The 18,021-nt window shown below is 35.6% G+C and overlaps 1 protein-coding gene across 6 annotated transcripts in view; it reads right to left on the bottom strand.

The window, feature by feature from the left end:
- The window catches only part of CCDC141 (coiled-coil domain containing 141), a 194,067-nt gene that overhangs the window by 131,731 nt on the left and 44,315 nt on the right, over positions 1–18,021 (bottom strand). For 5 of the 6 annotated variants that reach the window (XM_041722524.1, XM_041722523.1, XM_041722525.1 and 2 more), the window contains exons 3-5: positions 14,339–14,530; positions 10,411–10,519; positions 5,594–5,847 (exon numbers count right to left, since the gene is read on the bottom strand). In XM_041722524.1, the coding sequence (XP_041578458.1) occupies positions 5,594–5,847; positions 10,411–10,519; positions 14,339–14,530 (555 nt within the window). The remainder of the gene's footprint in view (positions 1–5,593; positions 5,848–10,410; positions 10,520–14,338; positions 14,531–18,021) is intronic. The other variant, XM_041722526.1, reaches the window with a different exon arrangement.

Raw genomic sequence — 18,021 nt, forward strand, 5'->3', positions numbered from 1 at the left:
TAAATCTTCTTGCCAAGATAATTAATTATGCACGAAATATTCCAAGCTGCTTCTGATTTTCATTAATGAAGCAGATTATCTGCAAAACAAAATGCTGCTGGAGTTGAGAAGAAAGGTCAGCCAGCCGCTCATCTTTAAGTGTAAAGTAAGTGCACATTTGTACATCTGAAAAACAATGATAAAGAGAGAACATGCTATGATAATGTTTATCAGACTATCTCATCCTTATTAAGATAGAAAAGTGTGTGGTTTTTAATTTGGGGCTTTTTTCCCCCCTGTGATTGATGTAAATCCTACATCACCACTGTTCTGGTCAGTTAATTTCTTTTCCAAAGGAAAATTAGCTGAACTGTATAGTTCAAAGCATTAGGCCATAAGCACTTAGAAACAGAGAAGCACTAAATGCATCTTTTAAATGGACCTCATATGAGAAGATGCGTCAGATATTCAGACATCCACATTACTATTCATCAGTAATCTTTGCTCTAATTCTCTACTTAATTTTCCCTTTTCTTAAGTGGTTATAATGATTGACAAAGCTGGCATTTTATCAATGTAAGATTTGACAGCTCTTACGTTCCTTTAAAATAAGTACAGAACTGACAAAAAAGTCTTTGCCTTCCAATGAAACATGTGCCTTTGTATGAACTCGTGGTTCTACAATGTTCTAGGATTATCAGGTAGCTCATTCAGGAACATGATAGTCATGGGGCCCAAATTACTATCTCACAGGCTCCCATCTGACTCAGTGTTGCTGCTCCTGCCACCCTTCACCATTGCATCAAAAAACTTTAAAATAGAACATTCCAAAAAGTCTTAAAAACTTAGGGAAGATGATTATGCTTGTATCTACCTGAATTTTAAAATACTTTCTTGTTCACACAATAATCAATACAATAAGCATTAATTATTGTTTATAATATTGAGAAACTGGGGAGACTCTACTTTCTCATCAATAAGATTTTGTTTAAATTGTATAATGGTTTTATATCATGACAGATGGTAACTACACTTTTCCTAATGAGCATGAGCATCACATAATATATAGAACTGTCAAAACATTGTAGTACACCTGAATCTAATATAACATTGTATACTGACCATATTTTATGAAAAAAACTATGCATGTTCAAATAGTGAAATATTATATTAAAATTATTTATTGTACTTTTGACCAAGAACGTACCTATGATTTGTTCAATTAATTAATCAAGTAATAATATAGCATGTATAAGTTAATTCCATTAATTTTTATTTGTTTGGTTAGGTGTTTCTTTAACAAATGTGTGTGTGCCTGTGGCTGTGCTCATGCTTATATAAAGGTCTAGAAGGCGGCAGTAAGCCAAATGCCAATAGCAATTATCTATATGAATGGTGATCTGATCGACATTTGTAACAAATGAGCATTATTAAGTGACAAGCAGAAAAAAATATGACTTTTTTTAAGAGATGGAGAGAGAGAGAAAGAAGGAGAGAGAGAGAGGTGCGGGTGGTGGGCAGAGGGAGAGAGAGACAGAGAGAGAATATTAAGCAAACTCCATGCCCAGCACAGAGCCTGATATGGGGCTCAGCCTCACAACCCTGAGATCATGACCTAAGCTGAAATCAAGAGTTAGACACTTAACCAACTGAGCCACCCAGGGACCCCTCTCTTTGTTTTAAACTACTAATTGAATGTCCATCAAACAAGTATGGCTATTGAGATCATCAAAGTTTTATTTAATCATACCTTTTAAACTCAAGACAAACAATGACATCAACCTTTAATGCAAGAATAGTTTTTCCTTGAGCATGGTGGTAGAGGGGCGCAGGAGTATGGGAGTAGGCAATATGTTGGGTCTTCACTATCCTTTTCAGACAGGATAACAAAAAATGCTAATACCAATATAGCAATTACCATGTGGCAGGTACTCTTCTAAGCACTTGGCATATAATAACTTGTTTGATAATCCTAACAATGCTTTGAAGTAGGTAATCATATACAGAAACCTGATTTGGAGGGAGGTTAAATAATTGCTGTTATTCAGCTAGTAAAGTGGTGGCGCTGGGACTTTAACTCAGCCAACAGTCTGGACCCAGTATCTTTGCTCTTATAAACTAGCACACAGAAGCAAGTTACTTTATTAACTACTCCAGCTTTCATCACTAGTGTTAACAAGAGAAAACATAACATGGGGTGTTTTTAAAAGCCTAAATTTTATATTTAAAGAAATGACTATCTTCTTTATTGGCCAATTTTAATAAAAATAACATTTATCTGTATTATTATTTTAAAAATTGATTTTGGTTTGGGACTCTTAGGAATGGAGTCTAATTGAAAGCCCAGTTCTCTTAACCACAAATATTCATTTTGAAAGCTTTACTTTACCTAGAGCAGCCACTGAGAACTAAATGGCATTAAGAGACATTGACAATTTTACCAACAGTAATGCCAAGCCCAGGGGAAAGATTATGGACCAGATGAGAAAGAATTCATAGGTTGTAAGCTTAACCAAAGCAAGGGAGGACAAGAAAACTAGTATTTTTTAAGTACCTCTTAGAATGCTAGGCATTTTGCTACGTTTTATACGTGTTATTTCATTTAATCCTTAGAACAACTCTGTGAATTAAGAATTATTATTCCCAATTTAAGGATGAGACTCATTAAAACACTGAGATACCACTATACACCTATCAGAATGGCCAAAGTCCAAGACTGATAATACTGATAATGCTCGGCTGTGAGGCAACAGGAATTTTCATTGCTGGTGGGCATGCAAAGTGATACAGTCAGTCTAGAAGATGGTTTGGCAGTTTCTTGTAAACATACCCTTACTATACATGAGCCAGCAGTACATCCCTTGGTATTTATTCAAATGAAATTAAAATTTATGTCCACACTAAGATCTGTACATGAATCCATAAGCAGCATTAGTCATAATTGCCAAAACTTGCAAGCAACCAAGATCTCCTTCAGAAGGTGAGTAGATAAATAAACTGTGGCAAATACAGACAACAGAATGCCATTCAGCACTAAAAGGAAATGAGGTCTCAAGCCATGAAAAGACATGGTGGTATCCTAAATGTGAATTACTAAGTGAAAGCAACCAATCCAAAAAGGCTACATCCTGCTTCCAACTATATGACATTTTGGAAAAGGCAAAACTATGGACACAGTAAAGAGTTCTGTGGCTGCCAAGGATGAGGATGAAGGAGGGATGCATAGACAAAACACAAAGGATGCTTAGGGCAGTGAAATTATTCTGTATGCTACAATGATGGATACAGGTCATACATTTGACTAAACCCAGAGAGCATATTGCACCAAGAGTGAACCCTAATGTATACTATGGATTTGGGGTGATAATGATGTATTAGTGCAGGTTCACTGATTGTAACAAATGTACAACTCTGGTGCAGGATGGTGATAGTGGGAGAGACTGTGTCTGTGTGGCAAGAGAGGGTACTCTGTGCTTTCCACTCAGTTTTACCGTGAGTCTAATGCTGCCCTAAAGAATGAAGTCTACTTTAAAAAAGCACCTCCTCAGTCAAAACACACACTCTTCCACATACTCATACCAAAACACATACTCTAAGAAAGATGAGACCCCATAAGTTAGAGGATTCAGCAAGTCAGAAACCTTCTGCAATACCTTACTTTAGTTATTATCGCGATGTCTTTCTGATTTCCAGAGATGACAAAGTACCTGGATTTCCCTTAAGTATGTGACTGGGTTAAAATATTCATTTTGAAACTTGGAAGCCCTAGAGGTAGGGGTTTGGGGTTAGGAACTCAATGCAAAGAGACAAGAGAAAGGTTTCTTGAAAGGCACAGTAGCTCTCAGAACATGTTGTCAGGTTAGGATTAGGAGAGAGAAGGGAAGGACAGGGAGAGAGAAAGAGAGTATTATAATGGGCTCACTTATGATAGGGAAAACAGGGAACTTTGGAAATGCTTGTCTGATAAACAATTTTAAGTTGATTCTTGTCCTAAGCATTAATTTTCCTTTGTTCTGTCAGAATCATCACTAAAAGACTATTGCACTGGGTTAATAGTATTCTGGGTAATGAACATGTAAAGGTGGGATGGGCAAAGATCTAAACTGAGGAGTGGATGAGGGTTGGCAGGTAAAACACAGCAGAGGCAAGACCGTGGTTGGCAGTAGACCAGGCAAAAGGGCTGAGCGTGGAGGTGGGTTGGAAAGTATATGGTGACTTGAGGGGGCGGCGATAAAATTTAAGCAGAATGTATGACTGGAGGCTTCTGCATTTGGGTCTTTGCTCTATGCCACCTCCTCAGAGAGGCCTTCTCTGATTAAAAGTAGACCAACACAAGGCAAATTCATTGCCCTATTTGGTTTTCTTTATAGAACTTATCATTGTTCATTTGTTTATGTATATCTTTCTAATTACACTAGCATAGTGGTTCTCAACTGGGGGTAATTTTGCCCCCAGGGACATTTGGCAGTGCCTGGAGACATTTTTCGTTGTCACAACTGAAGGATATTCTTTGGGCATCTAGTGAGTAAAGGTCAGGGATGCTGCTCAACATTCTAGAGTACACGGGACAGCCCCCCAAAATTATCTAGCACCAACTGTCAATAGTGCTAAGGTTGAGAAGCTGCATTAGAAAATTTCCTGGAAGAAAAGGATTTCGTCTCGTGTGTTGTTATTCCCAGTACCTATAATAGCACCTGGCATGTGGTAGGTACTTGATAAATACACGCTGAAGGGTTGATCATCATTGATGTCTTCATTTTTCCAGCTTAAAATAAGAACCAGTTTCTCCTAGCCTCATATATGCTCTCAGCTACAGGTCTGTCTCTCCAATCTGCATCAGAGTACCAATATAAATCCTGTGAAGAGACCCTTTCCCCATGCATCCAGACCAGGAGACTCCTTATACGTATTTCTCCCTGAAAATTCCCTCCATTTACTCTGTACAGATTTAAGCGTGGGACTGGGACAGTAAGAAATACTGCAGTAACCATTCCACCTATTTAAGTTGCAGGTTTGCAAAGAGAGTTCTATCCATGCTCACCATTAAGGAACTGGGACAAAAGGAGTGCGTGGCAAGCATGTTGACAACTGATCAAAGCTGTGTTTGCAGTTGGGGTAATTAGCTCTAACAAGCCTGGACCTCTTGCCCCAAAGCCCTCTAACCATTGAGCATCCAGCCACAGGCCAACGTCATATTTCTTCCTTGTCACCAGACCATTGGGACTGACAGACTTTTTCACTGGCATTAGCAGCAATGTGGTACAGTTCAACGCCACCATGCCTCCCAACTTTCAAGAAAGCTACAATCTATAGTTCAGAATTTCAAAGAATTATGTTTAAAAGTAGTAACCTGGAGGGAAGTGAGAAAGAGAATCCAAAAATATAACACAGTCATTTTCAAAACTACCCACAGGTATTTTCCCATTTATAAAAGCAATATTATGATGAGAGGAAATAAAAATCTTTGTGTGGGAAAACAACATGTTAGTTTGGGCCAAAGACCAAAGAATTTGACCATAACAACTGAGGAACTATCCCAGGAAACAGCTAGTCCACATAATAATCAAACTTAATTAGGTGAGGTCAGGACATAGTCAACTCCCCTTTGGGTTACCTCATTTTCTTGCTGGTCCCACTGACATAACTGCAGAACCTGACCCAGTTCTTGCTGCTGGTGCTTCAAGTCCTTGTCAAGTTGCCGTCTCCTATCTTGTAGAAGCTCAAGAAGGCTGTCAATCTTCAGGCAGCTGTTATGAGCTCCCTGAATCAACTCAGGATTCACATTAGGTCCATCACACTTGAATTTTTCTATGAAGTCAGTGAGCTGTTGGCTTTTGTTTAATAGGGCTAGAGATCGTTCTAAGAGTTCTGGAAGATAATTAGAAGGAAAAAAGAATAGCAATATGAGCGAGCTTTTCTATAGTAATATTCAAACTCTTGGTATAATTTAAAATTTATGGAACCTTTATGTTAGCAATAAATTGTATTGTAAGGAATCCAAATGCATAAATAGAAATACAACTGGTCAGATACCATGACTTAACAATTTCTGTAGCACTAACTGCCAAACAATAGGATGCTGCAGTTCAGTGATAAGGTAAATCAGTACAGGGGAAAGATCGAGGGACTCTGGCACTGTTTCAGTTGGTTTTTAATGATGTGGTTAAGCTGCTTGCACCCCTTGACGTGTTCTACAGTCTGAAGTGAATGGACTAATTCTGAGATTTAAAGGTTATGACCCAGGAGTCAATCCATGACACATTCCTCTCCTTCATTATCAACAGCTGTCAATTCTCCCCTCTATCTTCTGCATGTGTCTACTTCTCTCCATCCCTATTACAGAAAATATTATTTGTTGGGCAGTCACCTCTTCTTTTTTTTGAAGATTTATTTATGTATTCATGAGAGACACAGAGAGAAGCAGAGACATAGGCAGAGGGAGAAGCAGGCTCCATGCAGGGAGCCCGATGCGGAACTCGATCCCAGGACCCTGGGGTCACACCATGAGCTTAAGGCAGATGCTCAAAAACTGAGCCACCGAGGTGACCTGGACAGCCACCTCTTTATTGTATCCTTCTCCAATCCATTCATCCATTCTCCATATGTTAGCCAGACAGATCTTTTCTGAACAAACTATATCACACACGTGCACACACACACAACAATGGTTTCCCATTACCTTAGAATTAAGGACAGACCCCTTGACATGATTTTAGGTCTGGCAGGTCTGGTTCCTATCATCCCTTTCAGATTATCTCAATCTCTCTACTCTTCATCCTTCTCTTTTAAGTACATCACAAATCTGACATTCCCTTCTGCCCCAGAACTTCTCAGTCCTCTACAGGGACACTATCCTTCTCAAGCCCTTTCTTCTCCACCCTTATTCTACTCAAATTTCATGTCTTACTCAACTGCCAATTCCTCAAGAAAAAAATCAGACTGAATCAAAATCCTATATCAGGGGCACCTGGGTGGCTTAGTGCTTGAGCATCTACTTTTAGCTCCAGGTCATGATCTCGGGGTCCTGGGATCGAGTCCTGCATCAGGCTCCCTGCAGGGAGCCTTCTTCTCCCTCTGCCTGTGTTTCTGCCTCTCTCTATGTGTCTCATGAATAAATAAATAAAATCTTTTTAAAAAATCCTATATCCAATCCTATACCAAATCAAATACTATTAATTGTTCTCATTAATAGTTCTTATCACAACTATAGTTTTATACCTACGTGTTGAGTTAGTTGATTAATATCTCCCTTTGCCACCAGGCTCCAAGGCAATATGAGGACAGTGGCCATGACGCTATCCCCAGCACTTAGCATAGTGATTGCCATAGGTGAGATGTTCAACAATTTTTGCAGAATGCTTGAATGAGATCAAATGTATTAAGATAGGGGGAAGAATTAAGAGAACTACAGGTGCTAGAGATCAGCAGTTCTCTATAGATGTAAAAAAGACTTTGAGAAGGCATGGGGTTTTGTGATGGGAAAGTGATGGAAACAGAAGCCAAGTTACCAGGTTGAGAAGTGGGGACATAGTGATGAACTGAAGTCAACAAGACAGGGCAATCTTTGAGGCATTTGTTGTTAGAGGGGAGAAAAAAAAGAAGAGAATCTCAGCAAGATTGAATACACTGCTTTTTATTTTTTAGGACAGGGAGAACTATGGAAAACACCCAGAGACTAAGTACCACACGACTAGAAGTAGACTAAGCCATGCTAAAAGCCACATATTCTGATTAGAAGCTCAATGTTCTGTCCAATCTCCCATGGCACTCTACATTAGCACTCTAACCTTCGGCAGTTAACCGCACAGCAATAATGAGGCTGTGGTATTTTGTCCAGGTTTCTCTTTAATACTTTTTTCTTTTTTGAAGAGCTGGAAGAGAGAATGAGATAAGTGAAGATATTGTGAAGAGAGAGTTTGACGTGAAAAGGAAAGAATTTGAAGTAGTTTATGTCACATGACCTAGATCTGTCCAAGTATTAGATGGTGTTATCCGCTCAGAGTGAGGAAGGCGTGCTTATGTGCACTGGGCAATCTGATGGGGAGCTAATGATGCAAAGCAACAAATGACAAAAACAACCTGAGCCAAAAAGGGAATGAGATCATTCAAACACAGTAAGAAAAGACAGGGAGAACATTAGAATAAATCTCTCAAAGACATAGAAGCAAACATGAACAAGATGGCAGAGGCAAGGACAGGAAAAAAAAAAAAAAAAAAAACCTACCTCTCCAGAGCAAATTCTTATGTAGAAAGAAAGAGCTTGAAAATGAGATGAAGACAGGTTATGGAGGGCCTTGTGTGATAAACTGAAGAGTTTTAATTTGTATAACCTATGTGATAATCAGATGATTGATTTTCCATATTTATGGCTACATATTTCCTTGCATCAAAGAGTTTGTTATGATATTGTGAAAAGTTACACACACACACACACACACACACACACACATACACATACACGGAGGAAATGTGGGCAAGTGGCAGGGTTTCTACATAGTAATTCTTTTCTACCTTTCCATAACTAGTTCATACACACTAGACATTTCGAATGAGAGAGGAAAGCATAGCTCTAAGTGTTAGGACATTGCAGACTGACAGTGTCTGTTCTGATTCTTACAGGATACTTACAATTAGCCCAAATTTCTATTTGCAGTCTTTTTGTGATTTTCTGTTTCATATCTGCCAAAATAGTATGACTACTACCAAGTACCATTAGGAATGGAGTCTCTGGCCAAAGTTACTTGTAAACTGTACCCAGGCTAAAATCAGTCCAGTACTGCTACCATAATAGCCATTAAAGTGGACAAATTTTTCCCTCAGTTTCCTCTGTTGGTCCTTTGGCTCTTCCTCTGTTGGTTTCTCATATCTTAACCTTTTTTTATTGTTTATACTTTCCTAGCTATTTATTCCACGAGCTGACTGTACAAAATGATTCATTTTTCCTCAAGGGTAAACTGTCTAGATAGAATATCGTGAACTTCAAGAAATGCAAAATCTCTGTGTGTTGTATTTATTTTAAAAATCATATTTTTGCATACATAAAACCCTACTTTCTGACATAATGCCTTGTGATATGAGGCAAGTAGATATTTAATAAATTTTTATTATTTGTTTTGATATCGATTATATCTAAGAAAGTTTGTATTAAGGGAGATTTTATACTAACATCTATACAGCTTGCCATATTAAGTATAAATAACAAATTCAAGATGGATAAATGAGAGATGTACATAAGTGAATTTATAACTTACTAAGCAATATTTCCAAAAGACTAATTTCTAAAAAATATCAAAGTCTTGGGAATGAGGTCATGGGTGATATTTCTTCCTAAAACATTTTTAAATATTCCAAGTGTTCCCCAGTGGGATGTTGTTTCCTAAACTCATTCAACAGGTACTTTCAAATATACACAAAAGTAGAAAAAATAGTATAATAGACTCCAATGAGCCTATATCTCAGCCACATTTAAAAAATATATATATATATGAACATTTAAGAACAAGGAAGTAACGATATGATTGTTCCTGCAGGGAAGCTTCCCCCAGTATTACGTTCATTTTAAGAAGACATTGGAAAACTGGACGGTTCAATTGTGAACCTTCAGAGCTTAGAATCCATTTTTTTCCTCCTTAATGTCCCTGAAATGCCTTGTTCATTGCTCCAGTTTGTATCATCGTACTGTGTCTTACATTGGAATTAAATACAAATGACACTCAATAAACATACTTTGGGTTGGATACTATTCTACATCGTGGCGATTCAGATATGTACTAATGCCTGCCCTCTAGAGTCCCACAATCTGGTGATAAAGACAAATATGGAAATGAATTGTTACTACATAGTATGCTGGGTGGTATAACAGCAACCTACAGGAAACAGAGAGGTAACTCACCAATAAATTTGGACATGCCCTAACCAAATTGTAGGCTTCCTGAGAAAAAAGCCCACTATCCACTTTTTAAAAAAATAACTTAATAGTGAAAGGGATTTTCCTTAACTAGTGCTGTTATTTAAAGGCTAATTTTCATTTCCTGACCTTGAGAAGGGAAATTCACTGAATTCAACCAAATTCAACCATTTATCTAACCAAGAAATCTTCCCCGGGAACCTACCATGTGTGGGCACCATGCTGGGTGCTGAGTATACAAGGAAGAACAAGGTGGACATGACCCATGACCTCAGGAGCTAAAATCTAGCAGACTGAGTAACTGAATCTCTGGTGGTTGTTCCTCTAACATCCCCTTAAAACCATTTACAACTATGTCTTTTCTTGGAGTAGATGACCAAAAATAAAGCTTTACTTAAACTTTCTTGGAACAATTTGAGGTATAAACATATAAATTTAAAATACACTATCACACATGAGCATTGTCACATGAACATATTATAAAGCCTCTAAAAGCTTATGTGAGGAATAAACGTATTTCTTGCCTTTGGTATGATGTTCATGAAGCTGAAGAAGTGCCTTTAAGGACTCAGCACTCTCAAACTCCTGGGTGTTCCGGAGGAAATCTTCAGCTTGGTCTATTTTAATAGCAAACTACAACACAAATACAAGGGAAAGACATTTGAAAAAAAAATCAATCTGCCACTTTGGGTTATTTGTAGATGTTTTTCATGAATTCATATCCTAGTTGACTGTATATGTGTTTCTGTGTTTGTGTGTTTGAATGATGATGTATGTGTTTGTGTGCATGTGTGTGGATTTAGGGTGTTTGCATGAAGTTATGTGTTCACATGTAGTCAATTTACAAAGTGCCAAAGAACTTTCTTTTCCTTCCTTTGTATTTCTTTTTTATACCTGGAAATATGTCATATATGCTGAAATAATTTAACTTGTTTACTGGTAAGTGTCTATTGAAATCTTCAACTAAAATTATTGTGTCTATGGAATAAAGCAGCCACTTCCAACATGTAAAGCAGTTTGTCAAAGAATAACCAGAAAGTTCACAAAAAACAACAATAAATAATAATAAAATAATAATAACAAAAGTTTGGGGAAAAAAAGTTTGGTTAACCAGTAACCTATGTAATTATAAGTAAATATTACTTAAGAACCCACTTAGAAGGAAAGTTAAAATACAGTTAACATTTTCCTCTGTGATTAGACTTAGAACCAAAAAATATAACTTCTAAAATAACACAAGTCTAACCCCATTTCTACACTTGATCTTAACAAAAAGGCTAAGAAGTAATGTTTAATCTCCTTTCTTATGCAAAACAAAAAAATATATTATTGTACAGAAAGTGATCTGAAGAGATAACACCAAAGGATTACCTTATGAGAAGAAATGAGATTAAGAATAGGGGGCAGTGAACTTTTACCTTTTGAATCTACCATTTGTAATTTTGTTTGCATTTTTATCAATGATCTTATGCATTCTTTATATAAATAAAAGTGAGATTAGATACAGCAAGAATGAAAAATGGAAAATTTCTCTGCTTCAAAAAAAAGAAAGAAAGAAAGAAAGAAAGAAAGAAAGAAAGAAAGAAGAAGAAGAAGAAGAAGAAGAAGAAGAAGAAGAAGAAGAAGAAAAAGAAGAAGAAGAAGAAGCAGAAGAAGCAATAACATTCTAAGTGGTGAGGAATATGACCCATTTCTCTGTTTCTCCTTGGAGGAAATATGAAGGGGAGGGAGGCCTTTGAAGTGATATTAAAATTCTCTGGATAATTTAGAAACAAATTTTAGAAAAGGGTATAACATTTGGTTCTACCAGTACAGTACATTGATGATAATGGCATAGTAGTGTAGCTAGACAATGGCAGCTTTGTTCTAGCATTCAGATTCAAAAGGAATTATTATAGTTTATAGGAATAGTTTAATCAATATGTTTACCTTTGTATCAGGTATTGAATAAACTCATAAAGGTAAAGTATTGATGAGAAAGACACAAAAGCTTATCACATGCTTGTCTTTTTTTCAAGTTTTTTCCAAACTACCATCTATGAATTCAATGATCTTTAATATTTTTATGTAACTATTCAATTAATAAGATCTACTATACTTTGATTATTTCAATAGCCTCATAAAATCCAGTTATAGATGGCATAGAATGGTGAAAGAGAGACTAATGAGCATGTCGCCTTTGGAAACTTGGAGGAGGCTTCACCATCATGTTAGAACAATCTGGTGGATACCAGTTACTGACAGCATGGTGTTTGAATAATCTGATGGTTAAGTGTGTGAATCTGAAACAGTCCTGTAATAATTATTAACCATGCAATAAGAAGTCATTTCACATTTTAATGGAACTGCATGCATCATAGTTCAATAAGGGGATCCTTCCCACACATCATTTACATCTCTAATTCATTCCATTTCTAATAGCTTATTTTAAGGGTGTTTTTTAAAGGGAAGTTTCAAGACAAACAAACATATAAAACCAACCCTAGAGGGTGATTTGGTTTTTCTCTGTAGAACATTACAAAATGTTTTAGAGTCACTGTGTAACTTATACCTATATTTCAACTGTTATTTGAAATTAAATAAACAAATAATGCTTTTCCTCAAAAGTTTTCCTTAAACTTCTGTTAACTTTTACTTTATGGATATATCCTTTTGCTCACTTTTCTTTTTGCACCTTGCACAGGATAGGAGTAGTAATAGTGGGATACTCTGTAAAGACCCTATTCTCATATATTTTTTTTAAAATCAGCAATACAAGTTTTGGCAATACAAGAGGCAGGAAAGATTATGTAGGAGTTTGCCTTCAGGTTAGTACTAAGTGACCCACAATATTGGAAGGAGGATTATACAAGAAACAGTATCTTTTCACTAAAAATCAGAGGCTGGATTATTAGTATGATTAGTATTATGTATAATTAGTATTATTAGTATTATTATTCATACAATACTATTATTATTATTATTATTATTATTATTATTATACTTAGTATTCCCTTTTACTTCATGTAATATCTGGAAATAACTTCCCATCAGCTAGCATTAATGGTACTATGCCATGGGAAACAAATGTTGGGCCTAATGTTTTAAGAAAGATAATTTCCTGTGCTCAAATGAGTTGAATTTCAAGGGCAGTTGACATCTGTAAGCAACTTACTAAGATGGAATGAATCAGAAGTATCTACAATATGACCCCGTAGGTACATTTCACCTAGTTTCTGTTCAGGAAAGAAAACTATGCGTGAAGCTTTTTCCCAAGATGATCTGTAAAATGAATTGTAACTGGACTTCTGTATTCAAACTATGGAAAACAAAACTTAAAAACTACAACAAGATTTTTGCTACTTCTTTTTACTTTTAAAGGAGTTCATGATGCATGAGATTGTCTACCCCAATTTTTATGTTCTATTACTAATCTTCCTTCCTTCATTATTTTGAATTTAAGACCTGAATTTTGAGTTTGGAAATGTCATATTTTTCAAAGTTAGTGCTTTATCATAATGAAGCAGTGCTCTGACATCAAAATGAATATACTGCCACTTGACAGAAGTTAAAAGTGAAATTTCCAATAACTGTTTTACACCAAATACAACAGCTCTTTTGATAATGTTCTCTGAGTCTCGCATTTTGAAATTGGGAACTGCAAAAAAAATCTCAGAATTCAGGAAAAGTCACAGGAAGAAATGACCTTCTTAGGTCCAGGACTTTCCTTTCCTTAAATTTTTAATGAGTTCAAACCATGAATCCAGTTAATGCCTTAGCAAAGTATTCTGTAAAGTGCTATGCTTATAAGTCAAATATTCTATGGAATATTCTGCAATTGCCTTTTCATAAATAGCAGAAGAAATTCTATCCTCCATCTTTTAGTCAACAAGAACACTTTAGACCAACATTTCCTAATTATACTAAAATCGGGGATAATTATTTGATTTAGTAATTGTATTACCATCTTCTAAAGAAAGTAATAAATCATAGTGACTTAGGGATAAGTTTCTATTTTTACTTAATATTTTCCTTAATTTTAACTAGCTGTACTGAGGGTTTTTTTTTTTTTAAAGATTTTATTTATTTATTTATTTATTTATTTATTTATTTATTTGAGAGAAAGCACAAGGAAAGAGAGGGCATAGGGAGAAGCAGACTCCCCACTGAGCTGGGAGCCTGACACCAACGCCAGGTTTGATCTCAGGAACCCAGGATCATGACTTGAGTGAAAGGCAGATGCTTAACCAACTGAGCCACACAGGTGCCCCTTTAGGGTTTTTTTTTTTTTTTGAAGGGCTACATTTAAAGCATTAACCATTTTATGTTTTGGCAATCAAAAATTAAATGTATTGTATATAACTTGGTCGCTCTGCCATTTTTAAAACTGATTGCAATGTCAATTTGTGGAAATAAAACATTTTCAGGAGTGCTATTTTCTCTGATGTGAAGGTAGTTTTTTAAAACACAAACCTCCAACGCATTTTCAAAAAATTCAGAGGTCAACCTGAGGAGCTCCCTTCTTCTTTCAAGCATGGAGACAAGGGCTGCCCATGCTTCACCCAAAGTGTTGGCCATGGCATCATAGACCTGACTCTGATCCTTGTTCTCTTCAGCTGTCTTGTCTGCTTCCTGCAAGAGTTCCCATACCTGATCTTCCAAAGCCTAAGTGCAGGAAAGAAAAGAGTGTCACTCAATGTAAGAACCTGGAATCATATTTTAAACATTTGGATATTTTAAACTGTATGTGGTCTAAGAAGGTTTAGAAAGAATCTATAAACAAAAACTGCAATGCAGGCAGATAAATCAAGCAGACGGAAGGGAGCAATGGAAATTGTGATAAGCTAGAAAGCATGGCCAGGCTTAAGGCATTCATATTTAAACATTGTTCAAACATTGTAGAAACTTATCAAAGGTACACATTTACATTCCCAGAGGTCCAGAATATTATGTTGACCTCACATTTAAAAAAAAAAGAAAGAAAGAAAGAAAGAAAAAGAAAACTAACTGGGACACATCCAAAAGAGAGTGATAAAGAAAAAAATACATGAGAAATGAACCCAGTAAAACTTAGTTTATTCTAAATAATTATTATTGTTAATATGCTTGTGGAGCTTAATGTAAATGTTAAAAATAGGTTCTTGGGATCCCTGGTTGGTGCAGCGGTTTGGCGCCTGCCTTTGGCCCAGGGCGCGATCCTGGAGACCCGGAATCGAATCCCACATCGGGCTCCCGGTGCATGGAGCCTGCTTCTCCCTCCGCCTGTGTCTCCGCCTCTCTCTCTCTCTCTGTGACTATCATAAATAAATAAAAATTTAAAAAAAAAATTTAAAAAAAATAGGTTCTTGAAAGAGGATGTTTATAATGTAAAAATTAGAATATCTATAACTGGTAATACAGATTGAACGAAATATGGAAGATAATTGTGCTTACATCATTGTTTCATTTAGGGATAAGAGGAGAATCTCATAGATTCTGTTTCATTCCTAAAGTTGGCACCAAAATAATGGGAAAGGTTTTAAAAATATAATAGACTAAAAATAATATGAATAAATTCTAGAATATCAGCAGAAAAGGGGAGTAAAATCTCTTGTTTTGCAAACAAAAATAAAGAAAACAAAAGATATAAAAAGAATATTTCTCAGGATACAAACAAAAGAAACAAAACATAATGGTAGGAATATGATTAAATATCAATTAACACCAAGAAAGTGGATGCATTATCTTTCTTAATTAAAAGACAAAATATTAACAGGTTAGGTTTTAAAAAAAGGCAATTAATTTATGATTGCTAGAGACATATCTAAAGATATAACTTTTGAAAATAAAAAGATGAGATATATCAGGCAAAGACAGACAAAATAAAAGGACTGATAACATTAATGACAGATAAATTAGAAGTGTAAACAAGAAATGGAGATTTTAAATGGCATTTTATTTTTATAAATAATTTTTATAAATAGTACAATCTAAAGGTACTCACAAATCTTTATATTTATGGCATCAAAATATTTAAAGTAGATATACCTAGTCCCAATGCAATAGGTAAAAAAAGTCTAAGGAATAAATCTCCTAGAAATCTTAAGATAACACTTCAAAGAATAATTCTTAGATCAAATGGAGAATAAAAACTACTATGATGAATGGATAAAGAAGCTGTGGTCTATATATACAATGGAATATTACTCAGCCATTAGAAACAACAAATACCACCATTTGCTTCGACGTGGATAGAACTGGAGGGCATTATACCCAGTGAAGTAAATCAATCAGAGAAGGACAAATATTATATGGTTTCATTCATTCAGGGAATATAATAAATAGTGAAAGGGATTATAGGGGAAAGGAGAGAAAATGAGTGGGAAATATCAGAGAGGGTGACAAACCATGAGAGACTCCTAACTCTGGGGAAAGAACAAGGGGTAGTGGAAGGGAGGTGTGTGGGAGGATGGGGTGACTAGGTGACGGGCACTGAGGGGCACACTTGATGGGATGAGCACTGGGTATTATACTATATGTTGGCAAATCGAACTCCAATAAAAAAATATACAAAAAAATAAAATTAAAAAAATTTTTTTAGGGATCCCTGGGTGGCGCAGCGGTTTGGCGCCTGCCTTTGGCCCAGGGCGCGATCCTGGAGACCCGGGATCGAATCCCACATCGGGCTCCCGGTGCATGGAGCCTGCTTCTCCCTCTGCCTGTGTCTCTGCCTCTCTCTCTCTCTCTCTCTCTGTGACTATCATAAATAAATAATAAAAAAAATTTTTTTAAACTACTATTATAGGTTGTTTTGAGAAAAAATAATAATGAGGCTATTATGTTTAATAACCTAAGATACATTCATGGATTAGAAGACTTAATGTTATTAAAATGGCAATACTACTCAAAGCTATCTATAGATTCAGTGTAATCACTATCAAAAATTCAACAGTCTTTTTTTTTTTTTTTCAGAAATCCAAATTCATATGGAATTGTAAGGGGATCCCAATAGCCAAAACAATCTTTAAAAAGGAGAACAAAGTTGAAGGACTCACATTTTCAAATTCAAAACTTACTACAAAGTGACAGGAATCAAAAAACTGTTGTACTGTCATAGGATGTACATATAAATAAATGGATTAGACTTGAGAATTCAGAAATACACCCATACATTTATGGCCAATTGATGTTCAACAGTGGTGCCAAGACCATTCAATGAAATAAAAACAGTTTCTTCAACAAATAGTACTGGTACACACATACAAAATAGTACTAGAACTACCAGATATCCACAATTATAAGAATGAAATTGAACTCTTAACTACACCATCTAAAAGTGGATCAATTATTTAAATGTAAAAGCTAAACCTCTAAAATTCTGAGAAGAAAACAGGTAAATCTTCATCATCTTGAATTTAGCAATGCTTTGTTAGATATGACACTGGAAGCAAAAGCGACAACAAAACAGAGAAATTGGACTGCTTCAAAATTAAGAACTTTTAAGTATCAAGGACATTATCAAAGAAGTGGAAAGAAAACTTATAGAATGGCAGAAAACATTTGAAAATAATTTCTCTAAAAGGGTCAAGTATGCAGAATATATAAAGGACTCTTCTAACTTAACAATTAATGAAAAATACCTCAACATTATTAATCAACCCCGCTGACTTCATGTCTCAGGATGCCACTGATAGACTTACTGCCTTAGATTAGATTTGCCTTTTCTGGAGTTTCACATAAATGAAACCACACAGCATGTGGTTTTCCTATCTGGCTTCTTTCAGTCACTGTAAGGTTTTTGAGATTCATTCTTGCTCTTGCATATATTCTTTTCATTATGGAGTAGTATCCCAATGAATGAATATACCATAATTTATCTAGTTGCCTGCTGACATTTAGATGTTTCCAATTTTAAGCTACAATGCATAGTTCTATTATGAATATTTATGTATATTTATGTGTAAGTTTTTGTTTCAGTATATTTTTTCATTTTGCTAGGTATTTACCCAGATGTTTTCTAATGAATTTTGCTTTCTTATTTATGCCATCTTGTGAGTTTTTAAATTTTTATGAGAATGTTATTTTTGTCATTGGAGAAATGAGGTGTTCATTTTTGCAATTACATAAAATAGAACTATTCTGAAAAAAAAGGAAAAAAGAAAAAAAGCCATGCCATT

The sequence above is a fragment of the Vulpes lagopus genome, chromosome 11, assembly GCF_018345385.1.
Source record: "Vulpes lagopus strain Blue_001 chromosome 11, ASM1834538v1, whole genome shotgun sequence".
In the NCBI taxonomy this organism is placed as follows: domain Eukaryota; kingdom Metazoa; phylum Chordata; class Mammalia; order Carnivora; family Canidae; genus Vulpes; species Vulpes lagopus.